This window comes from Cyprinus carpio, chromosome A3 (genome assembly GCF_018340385.1).
Source record: "Cyprinus carpio isolate SPL01 chromosome A3, ASM1834038v1, whole genome shotgun sequence".
Lineage (NCBI taxonomy): Eukaryota > Metazoa > Chordata > Actinopteri > Cypriniformes > Cyprinidae > Cyprinus > Cyprinus carpio.
The window spans coordinates 31,229,473-31,246,332 of NC_056574.1; the positions used below are offsets into that span (position 1 = coordinate 31,229,473).

Here is a 16,860-nt window from a genome sequence, read left to right on the forward strand (position 1 = left end):
ACAAAAAAGCCATATGTTTTCCATGATTTGGAAATGGCAGATTAAATCAAAAGTAGAGCTGCACAATTAATTAAATTCAAACTGAGATATGGCCTTGTGCCTGTGAGTTCATACTCAAGCATGCGTGACGCTCATGGAGTTTCAGCATCTGTCGTCTCACTGTGAAGGAATTCTACACGAAGTTCATCTCCAGACCTGCTCTGCCAAAATAAACGCTTGATTAAAACTTGGAGAGATCGATGTAAATGTATCACTTTTTTACAGTAAAATCTACTTCTCAACTTTAATAATGATAAATAACAATAATAAAAAAAAATTATTGACATGTTTTTAAGGGACATCACCCAATCAAGAATTTAAATAAGTATTTAAATTTATGAAAAACATTTTATTTTACAAAAAAAATTAAAATTGCTCTGCACTTTTGTAAGGGAAACAGGTCAATTTAGCTCAAAGGGAATCATTTAAGATTTTAAAGGGGATTTGAACAGAATCACTGTTTCACGGCTGATCACTGAAACGGCCAGCGATTCACTGAACGAGCCGTTTAACATAAAATCTGCGCTGGATATTAATATCCAAAGTATAGTGAAAACACTATTAATTAGCACAGTAACAAGATCGGCAGTTTAAGACATTAACTTCTGAGCACAAAACACAAGATACTTCTCTTTTCAATATAAGTAAGGCTTTATTAGATAAATCTAAGACATATAAACTAATCTAACACATAAGCACACGCACTCACACATTCACACAAGTTGCAGGAGGATAGAACGTTAGGAAAGAGTGAGTTTAAGAGAATGAAAATGTGAAATCCCAAGTTTACAGCAATACGTGAAATTGCATAGACATGAACAACCATTTAATCACTTAATTTACCCTCGCACTGAGTTCCTCAATGAGGTTAAAATTATATTAGATAACACCAGTACAGATTTGAGTCTGGAGGTTACTTGCGTTGCCTGTTTAACGGGGTTCCCTTTTGTTGTCACTGAAAAGGGGATTTCCCGAAGTTTCTGATTGGCTGGAAGTTCAGTAGTCGTTGAAGTGACGTCTTGGGAAGCCCGTGGTTGGGCGTTGGCTGAAGATGCAGAGTTGTGGGCTGGTTGTAGTTTCAGACGGGCACGCGAGGTCAGACTCGGAGACACGGCGTTACAAAACTTAACTCAGAACACGAAACTCTCAAACGGAAAAGAAAAGAAGTAAAGTTTGACGAGACTAGGTGGTGTTTCTTCTCATCGTGGCTAAGTAGCAGCAGGCGTGCAGGCCAAAGCACGCTGGAACGGCGCTAGAAGAACGATAAAAGTGATGACAAAGCATGACTAAAAGATAAAGCTAAAAGCAAAAGCTAAAAGCAGGCTAAAAGCCGGCATGACTGATAGCAAAAGCTAAACGAAAGCTCAAAGCTAAAAGCATGACTAAAAGCTTAAACTACAAGCAAAGCTAAAAACAAAATTTGATGGTGTCCTGAGTATTTAAACTGGCATTTTGGCCACACCTCAAATGTTGTCTTGACCAATTAGATACTGTCTTTTCTCAGGGTGTTGCATTGTCTGTCCCACCCATTCATAAATCATATGTTATCTTATCAAGCTCGTGGTCCGAATTTTCCCGCTCTTGCAGGGTATAATTTGGACATGATTCCTATAACAAGAATATGATACATTTGACAAATAACTGATGGTCAGAAACGTTTCAAGCAAGAATATTCGAACAAACACATACTAAACATGAATATGATCCCTTAAGCTATTCAAGAGTTATTTAAAAAGACATACACAATAAGTGATTAGAAACATTAAAATCAAATGTGTCGGTTACATAAATGATATGGAGTTAAGCAATGGACTGATATCCATTTAGAAGTCTTTTTTGAGTTCATTTTGGTGCATATATGCATTGGAAGGCATTCTCTGTGCCATTCTGGGGAGTAAGGATATGTCCTGTGAAGACCAGAGGGGTTAACAGGTCTCCTTAGGAATTTCAGTCTGGTTTTGCTAGGTGGGGGGAAGTCAATCCAACGATCTTGTTTAATCTCATGGCTTTACATGTGAGGGTCAGACTGTCCATCTCTTCGATTACTTGCCCCAAATTAGACAATCTCTTCTTCGAATTGAAATTGTCAATAATTGTTCTAATGGTGTTAATGTTGAAAGCTGTTCTGTGAAAGAGTTGGTTATCAGACTGTGGTGCTGGGAGTTGATTTACAACATCCTGCCTTTCTGTGGAATTCGGCTCATGTTTCAAGCAGGCTCCCGATCGAATCTTTAATTTGTCTGGTTCACGCTACACTTTATTTGATAATTAATTTTTTTTTTTTTTTAATGCAATGTTTTATTTTAAACCAATTGTTCAGTTTTCAGATGATTACAGTTTAAAAGGCTGATTTAAAAGTTAAAAATGAATTTATAATTAATAATTTTTTAAAAAAACATTCTATTATATTATAAAATGGAATCTAGAAATTTTTTTCCAAGCAACAAATAATTTGGGAAAAAGTAAATAAAATTTGGGAAAGCATTAATACAGATATCATAGAGTGCTACCAGTTGTCATAATTATTAAATTGTTAGTTTTATAGATTCGATTGATTAGACATGCTTTTTTGGATGCTTGTAATTGAATTAATCATTAAACCAGAATCCAGAAATATTAAAAAGTCTGCTGAACAATTAAGGTGCCAAATTAAATGTAGTGTACTTTGACCAAGATCTACAGTATAGAGACTGCACTGCATTGAGAAATTATTTAGAGAGCAGTTTAATGTACAATCTATCATAGCATTAATGTTTTATGTTGCAAAAACAATCTGAGAGTCTAACATTTGTCATTTCCTTTTTTAGTTTATACGTGCACTCATCGGTCGCTCGATGGAGGAAGTGTCTTCATGCTGTCAAGCTGAAGGATTCCATCTTGAACATTGTGTACGTTAAACGTGACATTATTAATTCAGCAATATAGTGTAACTTTTGCAATGTTGTTTTCATATTTAACTTTATGTAGCCAGATGATAAAGTGATTTGTGAATTTTGCTTTTTAGGTATACTTTTTTTTTTTTTTTTCCAGCAGCACTTTCATTCAATATTCAGGTGACACTGCAGCAAACATGAGTTCTAGTGACATTTACCATTATTTCTCTACCCAGACATGTGAAAGGCCGTGTTTTGGTGGCTCTGACTGACGGTACACTGGCCATCTTTCACAGAGGTCTTGGTAAGACACTGTTACTTTACAAATAATTCAGGTTCTCTTCTCGATTTGAGGTTTAGTTGCTAAAAGCGTCCTCGTTCTACTTTTACAGACAGCCAGTGGGATTTAACCAACTACCACCTCTTGGACCTCGGCCGGCCGCATCACTCGATCCGCTGCATGACCATTGTGCATGATAAAGTGTGGTGCGGCTACAGGAACAAGATCTATGTGATTCAGCCCAGAGCTATGAAAATAGAGGTTCGTAATTATGTCTTAGTATTCACTGTATTAGTTTTTGCATTTTGAGAAATGTGTTGCATGCAGTATTGGTTAAATAGAATTTTCTGAACTTGCCTTGCCTTTTATTTTATTTTTTTTCTCATCTTCTTTGCGTGAAACAGAAGTCTTTTGATGCCCACCCGCGTAAGGAGAGTCAGGTGCGTCAGCTGGCCTGGGTGGGTGACGGTATCTGGGTGTCTATCCGGCTAGACTCCACCCTCCGCCTCTTCCACGCTCACACCTTCCAGCATCTCCAGGACGTGGACATCGAGCCTTATGTCAGCAAAATGTTAGGTGAGGATATTTATTTATTCATTTTTCTGTCTGAAGATGTACATTATCCTGCTTATTGCATGGCTACAAATAATTAGACACAAAATACTGATTTGAGTTGAACTATGTTATTAGCTCTTTAAACGCAAAGCTTCCACAAAGATAAACAGTTCTTATCAATCTTGTCTGAACTTCTATGCTCACAGCCTTTTGTTGTTTAAGGCATAATGTACAGTCGTATTACTAGTCACAAAGCATTTTAAGATCCTACCTGTTTGTTATCTTAAATCCATTACAGTGTACATTACGATTGTTCTACCAACAAGACGAACACTTTTCATCAATTAACAGTGAAGTCCTCCAGGTTTATTTTGCAGCAGATACAGTCAGTAACTGAGGCACAAGATGATAGCAGTTGTGTTTGAAAGAACAGAGCGATAGCGCAGTGGTGTGATATGAGAGATGTGAAAGAAGCGCCAGCCTTAAATACCTGTATTGACTGTGCATTGCTGTGTCCCAGTTCGCGTACTATCCACCCTAAATAGTATTAGGAAATAGAATTAGTATGTCCCAAAACGTAGTATGTTGAAATGAGTATGCCAAAGATTCCCGGAAGGTCTACTACTTCCGGTTAGAATTCAAAGTGCAGATCGATGACCCATCCCGCATTGGACAAGGATTCGATTAGAACTACAAACATGCATAAAAAAAACTACAAACATGGTGGATACCGCGAGACAAACGACACTTTTTGCCTGGGAAAATGGCCCAATTATTCTGAATGAACCCTAACATTAAATTCTCTATAACTGCAGAGCTCTAAGAGGGAATTTGCTCAATTTAGGTGGTTAGTTCACAAAAAAAGTGTCAATTATGACATCAACATCACCCTTATGTCACTTACCTTCTTCTGTTGAACACATAATATGTATATTGTCATTCGAAAGTTTGTTGTCAGTAAGATTTTTAAATAATGTCTTATTATTACACTTTAAAATAACTGTTTTCTATTTGAATGTGTTTTAATCAATGTTGAAAACGGCTTAATATTTTTTAAGGAAACCACAAGACATTGTTTCCAGGAGTCTTTGTTGAACATGAAGTTCAAAAGAACAGCATTTATTTAAAATGGAAATATTTTGTAACATCATAAATATCTTTACTGTCACTTTTGATCAATTTAATGTATTCTTGTTAAATTTTTTTTTTTAAAGTCCAAACTTTTGAATGTTGGTGTATGTAGAAAAAAGGCATTTTATTCCAATATTTGACCTCTTTTATATTACGGTTATGAATAAATAGACTGAATGCACTTCCTCTTGTTTTAACAGGAACGGGGAAACTGGGCTTCTCTTTTGTGAGGATCACGGCTCTAATGGTTTCCTGTAACCGGCTGTGGGTGGGAACTGGAAATGGTGTCATCATCTCCATCCCTTTATCAGACTGTAAGCCAATATCACACACACACAAACACGGTGTTCATCAGTATTTGATGTGGAAGGCAACATTAGTTTCTTTCCTGTCTTCCTTATTCTCGTCTTTCTCGTCTCCTGTCTCTGTAGCTGTAGGTCAGTGTGGATATCTAGGTCAGAGGGGTGAGTGGGAAACACACTGTTGGCAGCAGGATAACTCTGAGACAAACCTGCCTTGCCTTGCTTGTTTGCTGCATCATGCTCAGCTTTGTTCAGTATTTCATCTGCAAGTTCTCAGTTCCTCTCAGATCTTCCTCTCTCTCAACTTTTTTCCCCCATCTTTCTGGGCTGATCAACAGTGAATCTGCATCTAGCCAAAATTTGCTTTGAACACTTTAATATTAATGACTGTAACCCACAATTTTCGCAATTGAATTTTAGTAGCCATTTGCTCTGCATTTACATTTTTACATTTATGCATTTAGCAGACACTTTTATCCGAAGCGACTTACGGTGCATTCAGGCTAACATTTTTTACCTAACGTGTTCCCTGGGAATCGAACCCACAACCTTTTGCGCTTTTTTTTTTTCTCTACCACTGAGCCACAGGAACACAAGATGCTCTGCAAGATACTAACTATGCCATTGGTGCTCTATTAAACGCTTTAGACACTTGTGGTAAAACATCTTTTCTTTCCCCAGCAGCTCATAAGAGTGTAGGAGCGATCGCCTGTCGTCCAGGTGGGGCGGTGCGAGTGTATGACGACACTGTGGATGGTGCGGTGACGGGCTCGTACGTACCCTACTGCTCCATGGCACACGCTCAGCTCTGCTTCCACGGCCACAGAGACGCTGTTAAATTCTTTGCTACAGTTCCAGGTAATACATATTACCTCAATATTGATTATTGAGACTGTTGGGAAGCCTCATGGTCGATGAAGTCAGCTCCATGCAGGGTGACATTAACAGACGAACATTAAAAGGATAGTTTGCGCAAAGATAAAAAAAAAATAATGTCATCATTTACTCACCCTCATGTTTTCCAAACCTGATACTATGGAAGTCAATGGGGACCAGCAACTGTTTGGTTCCACGCATCAGAAAAAGGAGACTTGTACATGTTTGGAACAACTTGAGGGTAAGTAAATGATGACCGAAGTTTAGTTTTTGGACAGGTTTGTGGTTAAATGCATGATGTACATCTCTACCTTGAGGATATGTGAGAGAATCTCATAAAAGAAGAACAAATATTATAAAAGTATGTTATAAATATTGCAGTAATCTTTGTAAATAGAATTGAATAATTGAATGAAGAAAAATATGACATTACAATATTTGTTGTATGGCATTTAATATATTAGCATAATATTTTATTGTAGAAGTCACTGTTTTCTTCATGCAAAGTAGTATTAACAGTAACAATATAGCAATAATGCAGTTGCTATAATAATTGTGTGTATGTGTGTAATATATGTGTGTGTGTGTATATATATATATATATATATATATATATTTTTTTTTTTTTTGCAGACAATTTTATATATATATCTCATTTATTTAACAAAACACACACACACACACACACACACACACACACACACACATATATATATATATATATAGCAGGCTAATGTCACAATGCAAAAGTAGCAAATAATTTTAAATTCTCTTATAAAATAGTTTGCAAAGAATTATGTTTGTTAGAACATGACTCGACTCTCAGATTATGAGGATAGAGAAAAATGTGTGTGCAAAAAAAAAATTTGCTATTTGCAGAAATAGATGAAAGGATGTCTTCTGGTAAAACAGCATTTGTTGGCCCTGTCCTTGGTACCGTGATGGTGAGCGTCTTGAATTGCAAGAATGAGGTGTAGCATCTTTGATGAATATTATCGAGATTTTGTAGGTCTGTGACATTTCAGGTCACACGAAAGCTTGTCCTTACTCCATCATTGCACTCTCTGCTCATACAGCTTACAGTCAATGACTGCTGCATATTGTTTTAAAGCAGTGGTGTTTGATATAATGATGTGTGAATCTGTGTTAATGTGTTAATGTTGTGCTTCAGGTCAGGTTATTGTGCCGGGAGCTGAAGGTACGACTGAGAACTCAGACGGCAAGAGCATGCTCATCATGAGCGGAGGAGAGGGATACATCGACTTCAGGATCGGTACGAGCTTCAGGAAGAATCATCCTTCAGAAATCACTCTAATATGCTGATTTGATGATCAAGAAACATGTATTCTTATTATCAATGCTGAAAACAGTTGTGTTGCTTAATGTTATTTTTGAAATATTTGTTGTCCGTGTATATACGGGCTCTCTGTTTCTCTCTTAGGTGATGAGGATGGCGGTGTGGGACGAGATGAAGATGATGAATCGGCCGAACCCACTTTGAAGCTGCAGTCAGCTCCTGCCAAACCTGAGCGCAGTTATGTTATAGTGTGGCAGGTCGCTTTAGGCAGTGAGTGACGGATAGATTACTGCTGCAGGTTCAACAGAGAACTCTAGGTCAACCCACATGGGCTTATTATTTTACAACTATTCTTAATACAGACATTAATATTATTATTAATAGTGTTGTTCTGAATACTACATCACAATGAGTTCTGATATTTGTGCTTGGATGTTTATTTAATTTTATTGTTTTAGATGAATCTGGCATCGACAGAAAAGAGATCAGTGTTGAAATGAAGGAACAAAACGACGACCTGAAGTCCGTCCGCAGCTGTATTGCAACTATATGATAAAATCCCGCGCTGAAAGTTTTAAAGAAATCGTTCATCCAAAAATGAAGATTTGCTAAAAATGTACTTGCCCTCAGGTCACAGTAAATGCATTTGTTTCTTCATCAGAACAGATGTAGAGAAATATAGCATTACATCACTTGCTCACCAATGGATCCTCTGCAGTGAATGGGTGCCGTCAGAACGAGAGTCCAAACAGCTGATAAAAACATTTCTCCAAATCTTTTTATATTGTCATCTACATCTTGGATGGCCCGAGGATGAGTACATTTTCAGCAAATTTTCATTTTTGGTTCAACTATTCCTTTAACAGTTTACAGCATATAATTTTAGGGAAATGTGTTTTTTTTTTTTACGTTAGCTGCTTGAGATGATTTTTTATGTTTTTTTTGTTCTCCGCAGAATTGATCAGAGGTTTCTCTGTGCACTATGGCAGTGGTAGCACTGTGTAGTTCATGTATATAGAAACTCTATTTTTTGCTACCTGCAGGGCTGGATTTGGTGAGCGGTGTCTCCGCACCTTACGGCATGCTGTGCACGTCTGTGCGCGTGTGTTTGCATGAGTCCTGTATCATTCCTACACGGAGTCCCGGAGCTCTAGAGATCCGGGCTTCCTTCACGCTAAAGCTTGCTGGCACTTTAAAGACCGTACCGAACACACAGTACACAGACCTGATTTCCGGAAAGAACAACATGTGCTAGTGTTTATCGCAGTTGAGATGGTCTGCCTCTGCCCTTGTACCAAAGGATGATGAAACAGAGAACAAATAACAAACACTAAACAGCCTAGTTGTCGGATATTTTGCATTGCCAAGGCTTTTCGATGTTCTGTGATTCTCTTAAATGGACAGCAACGAACAAAATAATGTTAATTAAAAAAATTTGACAGGGATTGTATAATAAATGATTTATATTTCTTGTGTCAGATTAATTTTTGTTTGCTTCAGCACTAAGCAGCTCTGATAATTAATGTGGGTTTTGTCTGTCCCAGTTTTCTAATTCTGATCAGAGTTTTGCCCTCCTTTTGTATCTGGTCTGTATGACACTTTTATTGTACCTTGATGTCTGTTGAAACATATGCAACATGATATTTGACTTTTTATGTGAAAATGGGGGAATGGGTCGGGTTTGGGCGCATTCGGTCTCTTTTAAATTCTGATGATGTCACATAAAGGGAATCTGTATATCATTGTAGTTGCCATTCCAAGTATTTATTCTTCATAATGAACTTTGCGGTTCAGAATGTAACTTTTTACATGTTTGTGAACAAGGACGATATTGTTTTTTGTTTTACATCTCAGACCTTTAAGAAGCGATGTTTTCATGTTGAAGGAAGTGATTAATAATGTTGACAGAATTAGACAGCATAACCTTCACTGGTCAAATACATGTTACTTGTATTAAGCTATGCATGTTTTTTTTTTTTTTTAAGTACAATGCAGTTTGTTAGTTCAGCTGTTTATCGACACCTTTTTGGGTGGTTGTGTGTGTATATCTGTGAGTGTGTGTGTGGAGACAGTTGAGAAATTACTATGTGTGTGTGTGTTGTCGCTGTAAATTTGACTGGACTGGCTGTATGTCTGTCATTACTGTCATTACTGTTTTTGTTGTCAAAAGTTTGCTAAAACTGCATCATAGCCTTATTTTTTAAACTCTATTAAACTCAGTTTCATGAGGAATTCACCTCCTGAGCTGGTTCATATGTTCATGTTGTGATGTTTGTTTTCTGAACTTATTGTTTTTAATGGTTCCTGTAGTCTTTCCTGTTACGCACTGCATTCATTTCATGTCCCAAATTAAATGTCTCCATATATTCAGGGAAATATTAAACTCACAATTTTTGAAGTTGAAAATGAGTTAATTTTCTACTAAGTGTCTACTTCTAAAATGAGATAATTGGGAATTTCTACTTTAAAAAATAAATAAGATAAATAATAGTAATAATAATAAATTAAAATAAATGCATACTTACATGTTTGAAACATAATATATTTTTGGTAATTAATAATATTGTTTAAATTAGCAATTATTCCATAGACTTTACTATATTCTCAGTATTCGCCGAGATCATGTTCATATCAAGGATTACGAGTGATTCTATAAAAAATGGAAAATATTAAAATGGAAATGAATCTATTTCTAAATGGACAAATGAATCTAAAACAATTTCAAGTTTTAAATGTAGAATGTAGAAAAAATTGAGAAATAGACATTTTAAATTGATTTATTTTTATTTTTATTATTATATTTATTTTTTATTTATTTTATTTTATTTCGTTTTACTTCCATTCTGTCAATATCTTGTGATATCACTTTAACACGAAATCCAGTTTCTTTATGACATCATCCTCCAGGAAGTGACGTCGTTTTGGAGAGAACTCAACAACACAAACACTTGTGAGTATTGGCGATAGCTCTGATTAGTTTTGTGGTAATGATTTGTTTCGATCTAGAACATCAGTTCTGGTTGCTGTAAGTACAGAAATCGGTGTGATGATAACTTTCTGCTGACACCGACAGGTTTGTGAGCTGTCAGTACTGTGGGGCCTACAGTAAAAATTCATTTCGATGTTTGATTCGAATCAGATATATTTACTTTTGCATCACATTTGGTACTGTGTTTGCGGTGCCTTTTCATATGCAAAGTAATCTCGAAACAACCCTTTGAGAACCGCTGATCCATATAACAACTTAGCTGCGAAACACCATTCTGTGTTTGGCCAGCAGGGGGCAGCGCTGCACTGTTCCCGCGGGCCCTTACCAACACATGCTGAGAACAGAGAGACATGGACAGAGCTCCAGCGCTTACGTAAGACGGCCAGATGATCTCAGAGGCTCTTCTGTGTGTGTGTGTGTGTGTGTGTGTGTGTGTGTGTGTGTGTGTGTGTGTGTGTGTGTGTGTGTGTGTGTGTGTGTGTGTGTGTGTGTGTGTGTGTGTGTGTGTGTGTGTGTGTGTGTGTGTCTGCTCAACTACCTACTCACATACTTTGAGGACAGATTTTTTTGTTATTGTGATCATATTTTAACTGCGTTTATTTTAATGTCTTTTGCAAAATCATCAAAATACCGTTTTGAACATGTAACATTTTTTTTGCATGTGTTAAAAAACAATTAATAATATTACGTAATTAACATAGCACTTGAATATGGAAGGCATTCAGGTCCTTGGTTTTACTTCGTATTACCATCTGGTACCATGGTAAGGTCACTTTTTTTTTTTTTTTTTTGCAAGAATTCACAACGTGTGATTTGATTTCATAATGTCTCCAGGTCTTTCCGCAGCTACACAGTTATTTAACATCTTTCAGATTCTTAAGCTCAAGGTTAGAAAGTACCAAGTGTGTACGTGAGAATTATAATCTATTAATGTGATTTAGACCGTGTTAAGATGTTGCACATTTTTAATGTACACACAGTCCTTGGGTTTCCTTGTGGACAAGAAGTACACTTTAGAGCTCTTATTACAGAAATAATATACTGGTTGCACTTTACAAGAAGGTTTTATTAGTTAACATGAATCTTAATTGTTAACATTAGTTAATGCATTGTGAATATAAACAATGAATAAGTGTATTTTTATTACCTAACATTAACAAAGGTTAATTAATGCTGTATAATTTATATTGCTCATAGTTAGTTCATGTTAACGAATGCATTAACCAATGTTAACAAATGAGACCTTACTGTAACGTGTTACTTGTATACTTTAAAATAATGTGATGAAAGTCATTTTTATTTTATTTGAGACTCTGTTGCATGATAATTGCAAGTAAATTAACATGTATTATGGTTTAAATGTATATTAAATGCAGTTAGTTGAATGTAAGAGGGCTTTTTGACCCAAGTACTGTACATATGTAATTTTATAAATACTTCTATTATCTTTGAAATATGGTTAAAGTTTACTGCCAGTTTAACTAGTTAAAATGAAGTCAAGTATTTACATGTGCTTTGTTAGTCAACATATCATTGAAGTGTGCATCTTTTAAGCATATCAAATTGTGAATGAATATGTGCAGTTTTTTAAAAATATATAATTTTAAGATTAAGTACACTACAAGTACACTTAACAATACAATTAAGCACCTTCCCTTTCAATTCTTTTTGAATATGTCCTGCTACAGAGCGTGCAAAAAGTATATTGTCAAATGAGTGGGACACGGGTCAAAGGGCAGCGCTAACATGACCGGCGTCCAGGAAAATGTCAGGGTTTCCTTGCGGCTGAATCAGGAATTATAAATCACAGGAGCTGTGCGAGTGCGAGAAGCGGTGCATGTGAAGTTTAGGATCACGAGGGCTATGAGGGGACGTCCTTCCCCTGCTCACTCCAGGCCGTTCCCTCAGGAGAGCCATCTAAACATAGAAGCGCCGCCAGTGACCATGTGCTTTTGTGTGCTGTATATTTAGGTGAGGTGTTAGTGTGTCTGGCCAGGATCTCGAGAGTGTGAAGGGTTTGTTCACTGCAGTGGTATCTCTATATTTATACACACACATAACAGCTCAAGTGTCAGGCTGTGCTTTGTTTATCACCACTTGCACGGCTGTCCATTTGCTGCCCGTATTCTTACGTTAGAAACATTTAAAGGCATAGTTCACCCAAAAATGAAAATTCTGTCGTCATTTACCCTTCACTTGTTACAAACCTATACAAGTTTTTTTCTTCTGTTGAATCAGAAGAGTTGATGGTAGTGTTCGATTTCTTTCCATACTATGGAAGACAATGGCTACCGTCAACTCGTGCAACATTCTTTAAAATATCTTCTGTTGTGCTCAACGGAAGAAGCACATACAGGTTTGGAACACCTTGAGGGTGAGGAAATGATGACAGTATTTTCATTTTTGGATGAACCTTCCCTTTAATAACATCATTATTATATAATTTGAAGGCACCGCCTCAAAACAACATCAATTTTAGTTTGATTCAAATACAAACTGCTGCTTTAAGAGGTTATAAAAGGGCATTTCTTAAAGGAACAGTTCATGCATTAATTAAAAGTCTGTTCTCATTTGCTCACATGGCTCTTAAATGTCATTCACCCTTCTGCATATTAAAAATTGTCATGTTGTTTTTGGTTCATAGGACACGTGAGAGGACATTTGGCATTGACGTCAAAACTGGTGTGCCGCGTCTGAATATGCACATGTGGAAATGATGTTCAAGATCTACTGCTGTAGTACCTTAATATTAAGTAAAAACCTTTTTTTTTGGAAAATGTCCTTATATAAAGCTACTGTACAACTCTAAAAGACATTAAATGCTGTGCATGAGTAGTACTGACTACTTTAAATTGTACTGTATTTTTGCAAAATAAATAAATGTAGTCCTTCTGAGCAGCAGAGACTTCTTTCAAAAACATCTTACCAACCCTAAACCCCACTTTGAATGATATGCTTGCATTGAATGAAAAGGAGCAGCTTGAACATTATTCAAAAGATTTCTTTTCATGTTCCACAAACTCCTACAGGTTCAGATTGACACGAGGGAGAGTAAACGATGCAAGAACTATTCCTTTAACAGGGTATAAAGCGTCTGCAGTCTCTGCTCAGTCTGTGTGTGGTTTCAGTGGGCTGTTAATGAAGTAAAAGTGAGTTTGAAGTCCGTTTGGTATTCCTCTCATTACTGCCCATTCGTTGACCCATCCGCCCGGTGATGTGTCTGTAATTTATCAAGGCCTCTGAAGGCTGTAATGATTCAGGCTTTTTAATATCCCTGCACTGCAGTCCTCCAAATTTAGAGGTAGAAAGTGTGTGAGAGAGTGAGAGTGAGAGAGTGTGTGTGTGTGTGTGTGTGTACTCAGCATGTTTTTTTTTGCTCGCCTCACAAAGGCGCCCCTAAATTTATCCTGACAGTCTCTGGGGAAATGCCTGGAGAACAGTGCTTATAACCACAGAGGGGCATGCAGAGCATACAACTAGAACAAGAGCAGCCGAGACATTTCTCTAGAACAAAACCTGTCACGGGACGTTAAACTTCCAGTGATTTTGACAGGTCAAAAGTACACAACACTTCCCTGAGAGCACAAGTAGACTACCATTACTAAGACAGAATATAAAAAGCCAGTTTGATTCCCACAAAATCTTATTTTCTGAAAAATAAGTGTTGCTTGCCCTTGTAAAACTCACAGCTGTGGTTGCTAGGGTGTAGTGAGTCATTGCCAGGGAGTTGCTATGCTATTGCTAAGGTTTTCTGAGCAATTTTAAGTGCATTATGTGGTTGCCAGGTAGTTGCTATGCTGTTGCTTAGGTCCTTTGAGTAATTTTAAGTGTGTTATGTGGTTGCTAGGGTGTTCTGAGTTGTTGCTAAGGAGTTGTTATGATGTTGCAAAGGTCCTCTGAATAATTTTAAGTGTGTTATGTGGTTGCTAGGGTGTTCTGAGTTGTTGCTAAGGAGTTGTTATGATGTTGCAAAGGTCCTTTGAGTAATTTTAAGTGTGTTATGTGGTTGCTAGGGTGTTCTGAGTTGTTGTGTTGATGCTGTTATGATGTTGCAAAGGTCCTCTGAATAATTGTAAGTGTGTTATGTGGTTACTAGGGTGTTCTGAGTTGTTGCTAAGGAGTTGTTATGATGTTGCAAAGGTCCTTTGAGTAATTTTAAGTGTGTTATGTGGTTGCTAGGGTGTTCTGAGTTGTTGCTAAGGAGTTGTTATGATGTTGCAAAGGTCCTCTGAATAATTGTAAGTGTGTTATGTGGTTGCTAGGGTGTTCTGAGTTGTTGCTATGGAGTTCTGTTGATGTTAAGGATTTCCTATAAGAGTGTTATGTGGTTACTAGGGAGTTGCGATGCTGCTAGGGGATTCAGAGTGATTGCCATGGAGTTGCTAAGGTTAATAGTCAATTTTTGTGTGTTGCTATGTGGTTGCTAGGTTGTACTGAATGGTTGACACTGACAGGCAGTTGCTAGGTAGTTGCTGAGGCTTTCTGAAAGTGTTTTGGTGTGTTGCTATGCTGTTGGTAGGGTTTTCTGAATAATTTTTAGTGCGTTTCTATGATGTTCTAAGTGGTCGCCAGGAAGTTGCTATGCTGTTGTTTTCTGAGTATATTTTATTCTGTTGCTGGGGTGTATGAGCAGTTGCTAGGTGGTTGCTGAGGCTTTTAAAGGTGTTTTAGTGCATTGTAAGTTGTTTTAATATGCCTCAAAAACAGACATTCTGACACAGAACACACATTTCAAAGCAGAATAACTGGATGTAGTATTGTTTTTCAGAGAAACAAGTATGTGAACTTAGCATGTTTCTTAAATATAATATATTATGGTATTTGTATTGTGTAGCACAGCCAAAAAAATTCATACTGCACCTTTAACAACTGCATGGTTTTTGTCCACCAGGATAAAAAAAAAAAATTTGAAAAGCGTGATGTCTGTAGCATGAACAGTGCAGGATGGGTTAATCAACAAAGGCTTTGTTTAAATCCCTAACCATAACTATGAGTGAAAGCAGTAGTGGTGGTTGTCTTAGAAGTCGCCACTAATGTACAGAATATGCTTATTAGAGTCAAACGTGTCATGACATGCATTTGATTCTAAAATCAGTCACATGATTCCTGACGTCCTTTGCATTCTACCTTGAAGGAGAATCAAATGTAAAAGGTCTCGACCCCCTCAAGAAAGCATTTGAGTAACAACAGTACTCTTGGTACACTGTCCCACACCAGGGATGTGTTTTAGAGCTATTCTGAGTACAAGAGATTCCATCAATCCTTGTAGACTCACCGCACAGGTGAAATAGTTATGTTGATTCAGACTTGAACAGTCTGTTACCTTTTACTGTATTATAAAATAGCGTGGATACATGTTTTTGGTTGACAGTATAAGGAGACGGGACTATTTGTAAAATAAATAAAAAAATTATAAATGGGTGAAATTGCAATATGGCAGCTTCAAGAACTGCGCCGTTATTACCTCGCTATTAGAAATGGCATGTAGCTTTTAAGTTGCTAAACTATTCTCATAACTTGACATGACGTCTCAAAAATGCGGCACTCATGTCCAGGACGCTGCAGAAGAAGTGAGACGTGAACGCTATGGTCATACATGTCCATCTAGCACGTGTTTAGAAAAACAATGGAAAAACGTGTTCTGTGGGAGTGGCTGCTTAGAATGTTCGTCAGCCAATCAGAATCAAGCATTCAACACCCCTGTAAGCTTCTATAATGCACAGATGCACAAGAAGTCCAGGGACATGAAAACAAGCAAGTAAATACATTGATTTAATGTTGACTTTAAGCAGGCTTTGGTTTTTGGGAATGAGGGACAGGTGCATCAGGAAACTCTGTTTAATTTATCACTGTAACTCAGCACCTGTGCTCTCTGTATCCTGTTTCATGGCTCAGTGTTTTGGCTTTCACAGCATCTCTCGCTTTCTCTTTCCTATTCCCATTTGTCTCCTCCTCCTCATTCCATCAGCACCATCCTGCTCACTCTCTCTCGCTCTGATGTGCGTCACAGGCTGGGTAAACACATTTGCTGTGGGGCCTTCTGCTCACCTGCTTAGAATTTTACATAGTGAGTGGGCTAGAAGCTGAGCGAGACCATGTGAGTGTGTGTGTGTTAGATGAGCGCCTCTGATCTCAGAGGCATGAAAATACATGCTTCATTAGCCATGTGTCAGAGACAGTCCTTCAGAGATCACTGACCACTGCAGCTCTATGCTATTAGCATCTGTTTGCACATTTTATCATTTCATATGGCAGATCATAAGTTTATTTGTGTCTCATAAGAGTCCTGGAAACTGTAGCAGAACCCTGTTAAAGGAATAATTCTGCTGGAAAAGCCGGTTGTTATTTGCTCACCCTCGTGTCACTTCAAATCTGTATTAGATTTATGTAAAAAAAAACAAAAAAAAACAGAATTTCTGACAAATTAGCATTTTGAGAGTTTTCAAAAGATGCAGTATTTAAAGCAGATGGGGAAGATTTTCAATAAATTGCTTGCATTTCAGTGTTCTCCACATAAA

At 37.3% G+C, this 16,860-nt stretch overlaps 1 protein-coding gene and 1 long non-coding RNA gene across 2 annotated transcripts in view; both read left to right on the top strand.

Annotated features, from left to right (window-relative positions):
• The window catches only part of LOC109073933 (C-Jun-amino-terminal kinase-interacting protein 4-like), a 29,815-nt gene extending 21,750 nt beyond the window's left edge, over positions 1 to 8,065 (top strand). Inside the window, exons 25-33 of the mRNA XM_042730067.1 lie at positions 2,847 to 2,927; positions 3,149 to 3,216; positions 3,305 to 3,453; positions 3,597 to 3,768; positions 5,079 to 5,192; positions 5,310 to 5,342; positions 5,862 to 6,038; positions 7,228 to 7,329; positions 7,498 to 8,065. Coding sequence (XP_042586001.1) covers positions 2,847 to 2,927; positions 3,149 to 3,216; positions 3,305 to 3,453; positions 3,597 to 3,768; positions 5,079 to 5,192; positions 5,310 to 5,342; positions 5,862 to 6,038; positions 7,228 to 7,329; positions 7,498 to 7,631 — 1,030 coding nt within the window. The 3' untranslated portion in view covers positions 7,632 to 8,065. The remainder of the gene's footprint in view (positions 1 to 2,846; positions 2,928 to 3,148; positions 3,217 to 3,304; positions 3,454 to 3,596; positions 3,769 to 5,078; positions 5,193 to 5,309; positions 5,343 to 5,861; positions 6,039 to 7,227; positions 7,330 to 7,497) is intronic.
• A 2,202-nt stretch (positions 8,066 to 10,267) lies between these two features.
• LOC122138258 lies at positions 10,268 to 14,338 on the top strand. Its single transcript, XR_006155456.1, has 3 exons — positions 10,268 to 10,303; positions 10,634 to 10,715; positions 12,987 to 14,338. It is a non-coding gene; the product is annotated as an uncharacterized LOC122138258 (long non-coding RNA).
• The last annotated feature ends 2,522 nt before the right edge of the window (positions 14,339 to 16,860 follow it).